This window comes from Passer domesticus, chromosome 25 (genome assembly GCF_036417665.1).
Source record: "Passer domesticus isolate bPasDom1 chromosome 25, bPasDom1.hap1, whole genome shotgun sequence".
Lineage (NCBI taxonomy): Eukaryota > Metazoa > Chordata > Aves > Passeriformes > Passeridae > Passer > Passer domesticus.
In genome coordinates this window covers 4,840,120-4,853,952 of record NC_087498.1, presented here as the reverse complement: position 1 = coordinate 4,853,952, position 13,833 = coordinate 4,840,120, and the positions used below count along the sequence as shown (strand labels likewise).

General features: G+C 62.6%; 2 protein-coding genes across 8 annotated transcripts; one reads left to right on the top strand and one right to left on the bottom strand.

Annotated features, from left to right (window-relative positions):
• Positions 1-2,761: 2,761 nt before the first annotated feature.
• On the top strand, positions 2,762-4,780 carry SMIM29 (small integral membrane protein 29). 4 transcript variants are annotated; one of them, XM_064399015.1, is made up of 5 exons: positions 2,762-2,822; positions 3,719-3,881; positions 3,956-3,981; positions 4,064-4,169; positions 4,400-4,780. In XM_064399015.1, the coding sequence occupies exons 2-5, from the start codon at positions 3,771-3,773 to the stop codon at positions 4,460-4,462; spliced, it is 306 nt and encodes a 101-aa protein (XP_064255085.1). In that variant the 5' UTR covers positions 2,762-2,822; positions 3,719-3,770; the 3' UTR covers positions 4,463-4,780. The 4 variants fall into 4 exon arrangements, with proteins under 4 accessions (XP_064255085.1, XP_064255084.1, XP_064255083.1 ...); XM_064399014.1 differs by having other exon boundaries at positions 2,777-2,822; positions 3,686-3,881; XM_064399013.1 differs by lacking the exon at positions 2,762-2,822 and adding an exon at positions 2,938-3,120.
• Positions 4,781-4,941: 161 nt separating this feature from the next.
• HMGA1 (high mobility group AT-hook 1) lies at positions 4,942-12,236 on the bottom strand. 4 transcript variants are annotated; one of them, XM_064399016.1, is made up of 6 exons: positions 12,077-12,236; positions 11,710-11,833; positions 8,382-8,486; positions 7,648-7,731; positions 7,198-7,248; positions 4,942-6,091 (listed from the first exon to the last, which is right to left on the bottom strand). In XM_064399016.1, exons 3-6 carry the CDS (start codon positions 8,481-8,483, stop codon positions 6,035-6,037), a joined length of 294 nt encoding a protein of 97 aa, XP_064255086.1. In that variant the 5' UTR covers positions 8,484-8,486; positions 11,710-11,833; positions 12,077-12,236; the 3' UTR covers positions 4,942-6,034. The 4 variants fall into 4 exon arrangements, with proteins under 4 accessions (XP_064255086.1, XP_064255089.1, XP_064255088.1 ...); XM_064399019.1 differs by having other exon boundaries at positions 4,942-6,088; XM_064399018.1 differs by having other exon boundaries at positions 7,648-7,728.
• Between the last annotated feature and the right edge of the window lie 1,597 nt (positions 12,237-13,833).

Below are 13,833 nucleotides of genomic sequence, written 5' to 3'. Positions count from 1 at the left end.
TGTCAGTGCTGGGCTGGGGGGCACGGGGGGTCCTGTCCCGCTCTGTGGTTCCCCCATTGCAGGATAAACAGGGGCTGGTTTGGGAAGGGTCTCTGGGGCAGGGGGAGTCCACACAGACAAGGAGAGCAGTGCCACTGCTGGGCAGAGCGGGGTCAGCAGGACCCTGGGGACAGTGGGACACGGGGAACAACAGCACTCTCGGGACAGCTGGTGCCCTTTCTGGTCTGGAGAGGGGAAAATAACCCTGCACGGGCTGGGCAGGAGGAGAGGGCAGCAGTGCAGGGACTGGTGCAGGCAGGGTGCAGGCAGGGTGCAGGCAGACCTGCAGGCAGAGGTGCAGGCAGGGGTGCAGGCAGGGTGCAGGCAGGGTGCAGGCAGGGGTGCAAACAGGGTGCAGACAGGGTGCAAACAGGGTGCAGGCAGGGTGCAGGCAGAGTGCAGGCAGGGTGCAGGCAGAGGTGCAGGCAGGGGTGCAGGCAGGGTGCAGGCAGGGGTGCAGGCAGGGTGCAGGCAGAGATGCAGGCAGGGCGCAGGCAGAGTGCAGGCAGGGTGCAGGCAGGGGTGCAGGCAGAGGTGCAGGCAGGGTGCAGCTGGCTGTGCCATGGACAAATTCATCCCAGAGGCTGCAGAGCAGTCGCTGCCCTTCCCGACCAGCTCAGGCGGCTCTGGGTGCTCCTCGGTGCCTGAGCCCTGCCCTGCTGCCAGCCCAGGGGCTGTGTGCCCCCAGCCCCGCCACGTCCAGGCTCCTCTTTCTCCCCGTTCCCCTTGATGGGTATTTTTTGCGGCTGTTGGGAAGCGCAGCGGGCCCAGTGCTCCTGGTGTTCCCCGCTCCTGCCTGACCCACTTAGCGGCACCATCTGGTCCCCGCGGGCAAAGCGGATTAGCCGTGCGGCCGGGATCAGGGCTGGGGCGCTGTGGGTGACACTGCTGGCACCATCACAGCCGTGCCAGCGTCCCCACGGGCCCGGCCTGGGGAGAGCGGCCACAGCGAGAGCCCCCAGCGGGGGTGACCCTGCCTGTGCTCCTGGCACCCCGGAATCCCCCGCCTTGTGGGATGGTTGTCTCCCACCACACACACAAATCCATCCATCCATCCATGGATTCCATCCATCCATCCATCCATCCATCATCCATCCATCCATCATCCATCCATGGATTCCATCCATCCATCCATCCATCCATCCATCCATCCATCCATCATCCATCCATCCATCATCCATCCATGGATTCCATCCATCCATCCATCCATCATCCATCCATCCATCCATCATCCATCCATCCATCATCCATCCATCCATCCATCCATCCATCCATCCATCCATCCATCATCCATCCATCCATCATCCAGCCATCCATCATCCATCCATCCATCCATCCATCATCCATCCATCCATCCATCCATCATCCATCCATCCATCCATCCATCATCCATCATCCATCCATCATCCATCCATCCATCATCCATCATCCATCCATCATCCATCCATCCATCCATCCATCATCCATCCATCATCCATCCATCCATCCATCCATCATCCATCCATCCATCCATCCATCATCCATCCATGGATTCCATCCATCCATCCATCCATCCATCCATCCATCATCCATCCATCCATCCATGGATTCCATCCATCCATCCATCATCCATCCATCATCCATCCATCCATCATCCATCCATCCATCCATCCATCCATCCATCCATCCATCCATCATCCATCCATCCATCCATCCATCCATCCATCCATCATCCATCCATCCATCCATCCATCCATGGATTCCATCCATCCATCCATCCATCCATCCATCCATCCATCCATCATCCATCCATCCATCCATCCATCCATCCATCATCCATCCATCCATCCATCCATCCATGGATTCCATCCATCCATCCATCCATCCATCCATCCATCCATCCATCCATCCATCCATCATCCATCCATCCATCATCCATCCATCCATCATCCATCCATCATCCATCCATCCATCCATCCATCATCCATCCATGGATTCCATCCATCCATCCATCCATCCATCCATCCATCATCCATCCATCCATCCATGGATTCCATCCATCCATCCATCCATCCATCATCCATCCATCATCCATCCATCATCCATCCATCCATCATCCATCCATCCATCCATCCATCCATCCATCATCCATCCATCCATCCATCCATCCATGGATTCCATCCATCCATCCATCCATCCATCCATCCATCCATCCATCCATCCATCCATCATCCATCATCCATCCATCCATCATCCATCCATGGATTCCATCCATCCATCCATCCATCCATCCATCCATCCATCCATCCATCATCCATCCGTCCATCCATCCATCCATCCGTCCATCCATCCATCCATGGATTCCATCCATCCATCCATCCATCCATCATCCATCCATCCATCCATGGATTCCATCCCTCTCCTCTCACCCACACCCCTAGCTGGGCACTCACCTTTGGCCTCCATCTATCCGCCCACTCCTCCGCTCGCCTTTCCTTGTGCGCCCCCCCGGGTCCGTTTCCTCCTTTCTCCCTATTTCCCCCCCCCCGTTTTCCCGTTCCTGGCTCTCCGGGCTCCCATTTTCCCGTTTTTCCCGGTTTCTCTGCCCCGTTCCCTCTCTCCCCTCACGCCGTTTCCCGCCCCGCCCCCGCCCGGTCTTTGCTGCCCCCTGCCGGCCGCGCGCCGCCACCGCCCTAAGCCCCGCCCATTACCTCACTGGCCCCGCCCCCTGCCGCGCGCGCGCTCGGCCCCGCCCCGCGCCCGTCACGCGCCGCGCGGGTTCCGGGCGCGGGCGGCGCGCGCAGGTGGGCGGGGCGGGGCGTGGCGCGCGCGCGGGGATCCCCGGAGTGGGGGGGGAGGGGGGACCCCGGGGCATCCCGACCCCGACCGGGAGGAAAAGGGGGGACTGGGGTGGGGGTCGGGGGTCCGAGGGCGTCCCGGGCACAGCCCAGTGCGGGGGTCCCTCCGGTCCTCCCGCTGGTGGAGGAGGATCCCCCCCCAAGCCGCAGCTCTGCGGGGAAGGGGGTGCGGGGTGACCCCCCCATACACAGGGTGATACCGGGCGGGGATCATGACCGGGTCGTGGTTATCACCGGGCGGGAGGTGGGTTATTACCTGTGCGCTGGTCATTCCCGGGCCGTGAATTTCCGGGGTGCGGGTCATCCCCGAGTGGTGAATTCTCGGGGTACGGGTCATTCCTGGGGTACGGGTCATTCCCGGGGTACGGATCATTCCCGGGGTACGGGTCATTCCTGGGGTACGGATCATTCCTGGGGTACGGGTCATTCCCGGGGTACGGGTCATTCCTGGGGTACGGGTCATTCCCGGGGTACGGGTCATTCCGGAGTGGTGAATTCCCGGGGTATGGGTCATTCCTGGGGTACGGATCATTCCTGGGGTACGGGTCATTGCGGGCGGTGGGTTATTCCTGGCGTGGGGGGTCATTCCCGGGATGAGGGTCATTCCCGGGTGGGGGTCACTCCCGGTGTGCGGATCATTCCCGGTGTGCAGGTCATTCCCGGGATGGGGGTCACTCCCGAGGTGGGGGTCATTCCCAGGCAGTGAATTCCCGGGGTGCCGGTCATTCCCGGGGTGCGGGTCATTCCCAGGCGGTGAATTCCCGAGGTGCGGCTCATTCCCGGGGTGGGGGTCATTCCCACGTTCCCAGGCAGTGAATTCCCGGTGTGCCGGTCACTCCCAGGCCGCCGGTGCCTTGTCCCCCACCCGATGCGGGCAGGAGCCGGCGCCGGGCCATGAGCAACGCCACGGCCCCCACGGCGCCGGGCGCGGCGGGGGACTCGCTGGTGGGCTCCGTGCTGGGGCCCTTCCTCCTCCTCACCCTCCTGGGCGCCCTCCTGGCCGCGGTGAGTGGGCGGGCGGGGGGCACGGGGGGCGCGGGGCCCGGCGGAGCCCGCGCCGCTGATGCCTTTCCCCGCAGGTGATGTACGTGAAGAAGAAGCGCAGGTGAGCGGGGCTGGGGGCTGCGGGGGGCTGCGGGGGGCTGCGGGGGGCTGCGGGGGCAGCGCTCAGCAGCGACCCCCGGCAGGTCGGACCGGCTGCGGCACCGGCTGCTGCCCATGTACAGCTACGACCCCGCTGAGGAGCCCCCCGAGTCCGAGCAGGAGCTGCTGGTGGAGGCTGAGGAGGCTCAGGTGGGTCGTTGGGAATTGGCGCTTATCCCGTTTTTCCGTGGAAAATTGAAGCAGCAGCAGTGAGATGCCTGTCCTGAGGGAACTCTGGGAATCACTGAGGTTGGGAAATACCTCCAAGAATGCTGAGTTCCACCTCGAGGGAGTCAGGGTTTGGGTGTAATGCAGAGGTTTTTGGGAGGGCAGTGCCTCGCCGCCATGCCCTGGGCTGCAGCTGTCCCTTTGTGCTGCAGGTGGTGCCCGGCTGGGGGGGACCCTCGCCCCCTTGGCCCCCGTGCCGGGACTGGAGGGCCTGACCCTGCCTGGAGCACCAGGACCGGATCCTGCCCGCGGCAGGGAAGGGAGCAGCACTGGTGCCATCAGCCACAATGGGCAGCCTGTGCCCACGGTGGTGCCACAGCTGCTGCCCGCACCTCCGAGCACCGACCGGGATGGGACATCTCCTACCTCAGTGCCTGGTTTTGCCATTTTTCCTTGGCTTGAGCTGCTCCAGCAGCCCCTTGGAAAGCCCAGGAGGGGCCTATGGGGCTGGCAGACTGGCAGGGAGCAGCAGGTTCTGCTGGCACGGGATGCCTGGGGGAAGATGGGGTAAATAAATATGTCTCTGCCTTGGCCCCGGGGCTCCGAGTGGGGCGGGGGATTCCCAGCCTTGGGTGGGAATTTGGGGGGCAGCAGGGCTTTGCCTGTTTGTGTTTCCATGGGCAGCTCATCCCCGTGGATGGCTGGATGTCCCTGTGCAGGAGATGCCTGGGGGCTGAACAGAGGCTCACAAACATCCATAAAATGTTTTATTCAAGTAACTGCAAATAGGAACCCAAAAGGTCGTTAACAGTGAACCAAAAAAAAAAACCCAAACCAAACCCCGATTCTCTCCCGCCGGGGCCGCCCGGCACCGACCTCCGGTCCCGCTGCAGCCGTCGTGCCGGGGCAGAGGGGCAGGGGGAGCATCCCTGGTCCCCCCACACCTCTGCCCTGCCAGCCTCGATCCCTTGAAGCAGCAGAGCAAACTAGACCTCAAAATAACAATTAAAAAAAAAAAGAAAAATGAAGCCCAAAAAAAAAAAAGGGGGGGGAAAAAAAAAAATACCCCACAGCCCCCAGCAACACCCCGAAAACAGGAACCAGCGAGCCCACGGTGCCCCGGCAGCGCAGCAGCACGTCTGTGAGTTCAGAGCGTGGAACTTAAATATCCAGAGGTAGTTGTGAATGAAAGGAAAAAAAAAAAAGTACTAAACGAAAAAAAAAAAATATATATACCAGAACCTATGGGGAGAGGGCTGCTGGAGCCAGCCGTGCCCGGGCACCCCTGGGGACGGGCACCCCTGGGGGTGGGCACCCCGGGGTGGGCGCCGGGCCCCGGCAGCGCCGTGGGAGCTGCTCCCGCACACAGTGCAGTCACCCAGGACTGGGGGGACACAGGGGTTGCCCAGGGTCAGAGCAAAGGTCTGATGCATTTTGGGGGGGTCTCACCTTCACTGTCCCCCCCGTCTCTTCCCTGCAGAGGCCCCAGGGCAGAGCCCAGTGCTGGGGGGGCAGCCAGCACCCACTTTGGCGGGGTGAGGTCACTGCGCGGGGGGCAGCCAAGCTGGGGGGTGCCAGCCCCGGCTCTCTGCCGTGATCCCCCTTTCCAGTGGGGCTCCCCCAGGGCTGGGGAGGGGGAGCTGGGGCAGGTGCCCCCCCCGGGCGGGGGCTGCGGGGGCCGCCCGGGTTGGGCCATTTTCCAGTGCTGCCGTTGTCTGAGGGTGAGGAGGGAGCGGAGGAGGGAGGAGGAGGAGGAGGAGGGAGCCAGGGCGGCACGGTGGGTCTCTCCCCGCCCCTCTCCCCCCCGGCCGCTGCGGGGCGATGAGGTAGCGCCGGTTCGGGAGGTGTCACTGCTCCTCCTCGGATGACTCCTGGGAAATGTTCACCTCCTCCTCGTCCTGCTGCTGCAAGGCAAAGGAGCGTGGCCAGGGGGTGTCAGGGAGAGCAGCCCCACTGCCCTGCCCCTGCACCCAGGGCTGCCCAGGCTCATCACACCCCTGGTGCAAAGGGAGAAACTGAGCCACGGACCCCTCCTGGGTGCAAGGACTGGCCCTGACCCCAGCTCGGAGGTAAATCCCAGGTGAGAAGCCCTCGGGTGGGCTCACAGTGAGGAGGGCAGAGCAATCCCCCACCAACACCTCCGAGCGTCACCGCGGTCCCCAGCGGCCACCGGGGGGGTGGTGGCAGCCCCGGGTGTCCCTGTCAGCCCCGGGTGTCCCTGTCAGCCCCCGGTGTCCCTGTCCAGCCCCCAGGCCGGTGTGGGAGGCCGTGACCCCGCACGCGGCGGTGACTCAGGGCTGAGTGAGCCTGAGTCACAGCAGCCCCCGCTTCCTCCCTCTCCATTCACAAAAAACGCCACCGAGAGGGACATCGTGTCCCGGCACGGCCCCGCTGGCACGGGACAGGCTCCTCCCACACCCCCCTGAGCTGGCTGCACGCCCTGGGGTCCCCAAACTGCCCCTGGCACTGTGACACGGGCAGGGAAGACCCCAGGGTGGCACCTCGGGTTTGCAGCCCTGGCTGGCCTCAGCCCCTCAGCTCTGCGAGGGGTTTCAGTGGGAAAAGGAGGAAAATCTGGGACAGGGTAAGGAGATGAAACTGTCCCGGTACCTGGCACCTGCCTGAGCTGTGAACCGAGGGGGAAAGGAGGAGAAATGGAATGGAGGAGGGGAAGCTCAGGGAAGGAAGGGGGTGGCTGCACCCGTGGGCTGCAGGAATGCTGTGCAAGGACCCGGGCAGGCGAGTGCCAGCATGTCCCCAGGGCAGGACCAGCCAGGCAGCACTGCTCTCGGGCCCACGGGGAGGTGGGGTGGGCAGCATTCCTCAAACCCCCACCTCTAGAGGTTTCAGAGCCCACCCAGTGCAGTGTCCTACTCGCTGAACTGCTCTGAGCTCCTCCAACCCCACAGCCCCCACCCCGCACTCATGGGGCTCTCTGGGGAGCTGCTGTGCCCCCAAAGTGCCCACCGCCCTGCCAGGGTGGATGGGGAAGGGAAAAAAGCCCGCTCACCGATTTTTTGGGTCGCCCTCGAGGTTTCCTCCCTGGTGTGACTGCAGCTTTCTGAGCCAGGACAACAAAAAAAGGCATTTTGGTCAGGCTGTCCCCAGGCTGCTGGCAGGGGTGGGCGGTGCTCCCCTTCCTCCCACTGTGACTGCTGGATTCATCACCCCCGTGGCATCTCCTGGGGCACTGCTGCCAGCCCCCCGAGCCCCCCCAGCCCCGGCATGCCCCGTGAGTCACGAGTGGGTGCAGGATGTGAGTCGCCTGCTTTGCAGACAGGTTTATCTCGGGTGTCCCGGTGCTGACACACAGCCCCCAGCTCCCCCACCCTCCTCGGGCCAGATTCCTCCCCACATCCCCACCTCGGAGGCAGATCTGCCCTGAATTGTCCACAACTGAGCTCAAACAGGACGTGTGGTGCCAGCAGCCAGCGGGAGCAGCCCCGTGCCAGGTACCTACCCTGCCCTTTGGGGTGGCCTTGTTTTTACTGCCCTTCGGCCGTCCACGGGGTCTCTTGGGGGTCGGGGCCTCGCTGGGCTCCTGCTGGAGGGAGAGCACAGGGGGTTTGCATGCCCACAGTGGCTTCCAGTGCACCCTGGGGTGCTCCAGCCTGGCAGTCCCGCTGTCCCCAGCCAGGGCAGGGATGTTCCCGTGTGGTACTGGGGGCACTGGTCGCACTGGGATTGGCGGTCAGACGCCAAGCACAGGCTCCTGTGTGTCCTTCAGCTGGGCACAGGTGACCTTTTCCCCCCCCAGCATCACCCACTCAGCCCAGCAGGATGGTCCCCACGGCCCCTCAGCCCAGACCCTGCTGGTGCTGCAGCCGAGGAAGTGTCGGGAAGCCACAAATCACCTTTTCTGCAGGAAAACGACGTGCACAAACCCCACCTACCCCGGGGGGGGATGAGCAGGGTTTGGTACTATAAAGGCTCCAGCAGCATCTTATCTCTCTGAGCAGCTTTTGCTAATGGGGCTTTAATTAGCCTGTCTGCAAAGGCAGGTTCAGCAGGGCCTGGGGAGGGGCAGGAGAGCCCCCAGGAGCTCTGGGGGGGCTCTGGGGACCCCCAGGAAGGTCTTGCTGCCCAAAGGGGTAACGGGGCTGCACTGGGGGTGCAGGTGTGGGATGGGGGGTTCCTGCTGCCCCACACCCTGGGGGTACCCAGCCCCCCTTTCTCACAGGGGACCCCACGTACCTGCGGCTTCTTCCTGGGCCGCCCTCGGCCCCTCTTCTCCGACACGTCTTTCTCCCCTTTGGAGGCCAGGGGCTGGCTGGATTTGGCGCTGGATTCACTCATCGTCTGTCCCAGCAGGGTGAGGAGGAGGAGTGGGAGGGAGGAAGGTCAGTCAGGCACGGCTCTGGCTCACCATGCCAGCAGTGACATCCCCCAGCCCTCACCCTGGGGCAGGAGAGATGCCCCCTGCAAGCTCCTGGCACTGGCTGGGCAGCAAAATGCCCTGGCTGCAGGGCAGTGCCCTGAGCCCATGGCACAGCCACCCTCTGGGCAGCTCCTGGGGTCCCCTCAGGCATTTAGGGTTGCCTGCCCATCCTGCAGAGCCTGGCCCCTTTCCTCAAGGAGAGTGGCTCCAGATTTAATTGAAATCCCAGATGTGCTGCTGGCACTGGCGAGTTGAGGCAGGGTGAGTGGTGGCATTAGGGACCTTGGGTGTCCCTAGGAGGGTGCCAGGGCCCTGGAGTGGGGCTCAGGGTCCTGCAGCCCTGCTCCCCACCCCACTCTCAGCACTGCTGCACCCCTTGCCCTGCTGCCAAGCTGGGGTTAGGGACAGGCACTTGACCTGAGGACACGGGGTTGTCTTGGAGCAATTCCACCAAGGAAAAGGCTCCATCTTCCCCTCTCCACCTTGCTGCTTCCCAGGGGCACAGGGAAAACCTGCTTTTCCAGAGCTGTGGGGGTGGCTCCGTGCCCAGCAGCCAGCCCAGGAGCCAGCAGGATGGGCTCGGGGTGGGGAGGAGGAGGATTGCTGCCACAGCCCTGCTGCTCACAGCTGGGGTGACCACGGCCATGCTGGGGACACCTGCCCAGGGTGGGGATGTGAGGCTTCCCAGCAGGAACAGAGCCCTGTGTGCCCAGGCTGTGTGTGCACCCTCCTACCTCTGGGATAATAATGCTCACTTTTGAGGAACTGATCCCCGTTTGATGGTGTTGGAGCAGCTGGGATGGCGGGGCTGTGGGGGCAGAGGGTGCTGAGCCCCCTGGGACACTGAGCCTCACTGGGGAGGGTGTGGGCAGGACTTGCAGCCTGAGGAGCCACTCTCAGACCTCTGAGCCTTTTCAAAAAACAGGCGTCAGCTCCTGCTCCCCTCTGGAAGTGACTCATGAGTGCAGAACAACAACAACAAAAACCACCCTCGGAGTCGTTTTTTTTTTTTTTTGGGAGACAGAAACCATGCTGTAGTGTAAACACCCCGAAAATATTACTCACAGCATCCCAGAGCCCTTCAAGGAGTCTCTTAGGGAAAAAAAAAAAGAAGTATGGTTTAGATTTAGGCCAGCAAAGGGCCGGCTGCTGGTCGGGCTGGGACAGGGTTTTGTCTCTTTTTAAGTCAATCTCTGTCAGAGGCAGAGCAGCCTCGAGCTGCTCCGTGCCCCCTCCTGCAGCTGGAAACAGATGGGCCCAGCATGGCCCCCACCCTGCTGGGCTCTCCTCCCCTGGAGGAGGGAGCAGACCCCACAGCAGCTCCAGCTGGGAATACCAAGGGGACCCTCCATGGGACGGGGGTGCTGCTGGGCCTGCCCCCCACCACCTCCAAAAGCAGCTGCTGCTGCAAAGTTGTTGGTACTGGGGAAAGCACGTGCACCTCCCACCCACCCCTCTGCATCCCACCCACCCACCCATCCCTCATCTCACCACGGAGCTCCCTGCAGGGGCTCCAGAGCTGAGGGGACTCAGGGGGGGCTCCGTGCCCTGCTGTGGCAGAGCGGGTTGGGAAGGAGGACGCTGGAAATGGGGGATGCTCCTCTGCCAGCCCAGCAGCTCCCCAGCCCAGCCCTGCTGCCCGGAGCAGCCCCAGCTCCCCGCGGTGTCCCCGGCTCGGCAGCACCTGCCCGGGCACATGGCGGGAGCAGCTCCGGCCCTGCTCGCGCGCCTCAGAGCCATGCAGGCAGGCAGCGAGGGAGCAGCTGGGTTGCCATGGAGGAGAGGAAGCAGCTGAGGGAGAAACCTTTCCAGGCAGGGAGGAATCGGTGGGGGACGCGGGCAGGGGCTCTCCCCGCGGCCGGGGGGGGGGAGATCTCTGCACGGTTTGGAGGTGGAGGGGCCACATCTGCCTCTCTCGATTCAGGGAGCTGGGGGAAGGAAACCTCCTCCCCTCTCCATCCCTGTGGATGCTGAGCCGGCGGGCCCTCCTCCCCCGGCCTCATCGCTGCCTCTGCTCCGCGGGGTGAGACGGGCTGTGCTCAGCAGGCACCTCGGGGCTGCACAAGGGCCAGGCTGTCCCCTCGGAGCGATGCTCCCGCCTGCTCTCGGGCCTGCTCCTGCCTTGCCAGCCGCCTGCGCTGGCTTACGCTGCTCTGATGTGCCGATAACCCCACAAATCCCCCACTCCTACCACCTACTCTTAGATTAAACAAACCGGCCCAGGAGAAGCGGGGAGACAGGCGGGGGCCTTAGATCTTAAAAAAATAAATATAAATAAATATATATATATGTATAAAAGCTCTTCACGCCCAGAAAATCCAGCCTGATGGCAGCTGGAGAAGGATCCCAGCCGCACCTCCTGGCAGAGGGATGGGGAAGGAGGAGGGGAAGGGAATCGTGGAGCAGAAGTTGAAGAGCCTGTTGGGCAGGGGTGCGGGCCGGGAGGGATGTGCGGGCTCCTCCTCAGCACAGCCCCGCCGCGGGGCTGCTCCGAACCCCACCCCGGGGGCTGCCATTGAGCAAAGTCCCCCCCTTCCTTCCTGGGATGCATAATAAAAGGAAGTGATAAAGGAAAGGAAGGAGGGAGGTGGAGGAGAAAGAAAAGAGGCAGGAAGGGCACCATCAGGGCTTTGTGAAGCCCCTGTCCTGGCGCGGGGAGGGGGCGGGCAATAAAACCCCTCGTGGAGCCGGCGCTGCAAAGCACCATGGTGGGGTGGGGGGGGGGCGGTTTTTGGGGTGCGGCTGAACCCCAGCACCACAACTTCTGCCCGAGCCGCGTGTGCGCGCTCCGCAGAGCCGGGCCCGGCCTGGCCGCGGCCCCGCGCCGCTCCGGGCCGGGCCGGGCCGCGCTCGCTCGGCCGGGCCCCGCGCACCTTGCGCGGCGCCGGCCCGGGGCCCTCTGCACCACCACCACCACCAAGTGCAGCAAAGTCTCTCCGCTCCTGCGACCCCCCACCCGTCCTCCCCCCATCCCATCGCTCCGCCAGGTGCACCACGCCGCTATTAACGATAATTAACGCCGATAATAAAGCGAAGCGCGGCGCGGCCGCGTCCCTGCAAAGCCCGGCCGTGCCCCGCATGCGGCGCGGGGAAGCGGAGCCCCGGCCCCCCGCAGCAGAGGAGGAAGAGGAAGGTGGCACTCACAGGCAGCTTGATCCCCGAGCCGGGCGTCCGCGGTGGGTTCTGGGGGGCGGCTCGGTGGTTTTGTTTTTCCCGGCGGGTCTGTGTTGCGGAGCGAAGGGACCCCCCGCCCGCGGCGACTGCGGATCTGCAAGGAGAAGAGAGAGGCTGCGGCTCAGCCCCGCATCCCCGGCCCCGCCAGGCCCCGCGTATTTATATAAATAATAAAGAGAGAGAGAGAGGAAAAAAAAAAATTGCTCCAGGAGGAAGGAAGCTGGGTCAAAATCATTTGCAGGGAACGAGGGGGAAAGGGAAAAAAAAATAAAAAGGGGGGGGGGGAAAGGGGGGAGAGGGGGGGGATAAAAAAACCGGAGCGAGCTCCTAGCCTTACTGGAGGGGATCCAGCTGCTAAAAATAGCAAAATCACACTCGAAATTAAATAAGGGCAAAGAGGCGAAGGGAGCTCCCAGCGCCGGCGGAGCGGGGGAGGCGGAGCCGGGGCCGCATCACGGCGGGGGCGGCGCGGGGCGGCGCGGCCCGGAGCGATAGGGCCGTTCAAAGCGCTGCGGCGGCGGCTGCGCCCCTGGCCCGGCCCGCCCGGGCCTCCCCCGTGCCCGCGGAGCGTCCCCTTGCAGGCCGGAGGGGATGGAGGCACCCTGGTGCTGCCGGCTGCGTGACCCTGCTGTTGGTGACCCCCCCGTGGGGACACCCGCGGATCTGTGTTTTGGGCTGGCCTGGGGGGTTTGGTGTCCCCGTGGGGGCAGTCACCCTGTGCTGATGGCCATGTGTGCTGCCTCCTCACAGCTCAACCCCCACAAAAGCTTCTGCTCCCCCATGTGGGGGCTCCCTCCCCGGGGTCCCCAGCATCACCTGGATGGTGCTGTGATATTAATTTAATGTGGCTGGGTGACCCCCCCCGTGGGAGCACCCGTGGCTCTGTATTTTGGGCTGGACTGGGGGGTTTGGTGTCCCCATGGGGGCAATCACCTTGTGCTGATGGCCAGAGCATGGTCCTCCTTCTGTGTGCTGCCTCCTCACCAGCTCAACCCCCACAAAAGCTTCTGCTCCCCATGTAGTGGGGGTTCCCTCCCCGGGGCCCCCAGCATCACCTGGATGATGCTGTGATATTAATTTAATGTGTTATTGCAGCACCACTGCTGAAAGGGGGGGCTGGTGTGGGAGCGGGTTCTGCTCGGTGCACAGTGGGGTTTGGGGGCTCCTGGGGGGCCCCGAGGCTCTCCTGGGCTCAGTCTGAACTGCAGAGCTTCGATCAGAATTCCTCTGGTCGGTTTGGAAGTGGTTTGGGTCAGCCTGGAGTCAGCTGCAATGAGGGACCCCAAAACTCAGCCGTGTCAGGAGAGTGTTTCCAACACGAGTTGAGCATCTGGGGTCTTGTGCTTTTTCCTTGATGGGATCCCAGGAAATCCAGAGCTCAGCATCCCCTTGTGCAGAATTTCTGCGAGCTCCTGTGCAAACAACAATCACAAATCTAATGGAAACCGACTGAGGTGCTTTTGACCATCCTGACTCTAAGGGGTGAACTCTGAAGTGAGGATCTGAACTTCAGACTGCTGGATTGAAGCTTCAGAAAAGTTTTTATTAAAATATTTTTTAAAAAAGGAGACCCTTAAGAAGATGAAATGTGAAAGTATCAATATCTGCCTGTGCAAAACTGCTCTGGCAGTGAAGGTTTATGAAGAAAAACAAACCAAACCCAGCCAGGCTTGGGGCACTTGTTTCTGCTAACTGTTATTTGGATTTTTCAAATCCCCTGCAAATTCCCCTGCCTAAAACACAATCGGAGCAGTGTCCCTTTCTCACAATTAAAAAATGAAACAAAGATGGGGGAGAACCCTCCAGCAAGGGGGTTTCTGTTCCCAAACACCTGCAGGAAGGGCAGGCACACCCTGCCTGCACCCTGTGCAGCTCCAAGCCCTGCTGGTTCTCCCCCATCCCAGGGCCCTGTGTCCAGCCAGGGGCTGTTTGCAGGCCTCAAGTACACATTTTTTTGGGTTAAAATCAGCGTTTCTCCACCTGCAGGCAGCCCTGCCTGGGTCTGGACGTGCCAGGGTGCTTTTTACCCCAACACTGCTGCTCAGGCTTCCCCCTTCTGCCGTGAGCCCAAGGAGGAACTTGGTTTGTGTGCTG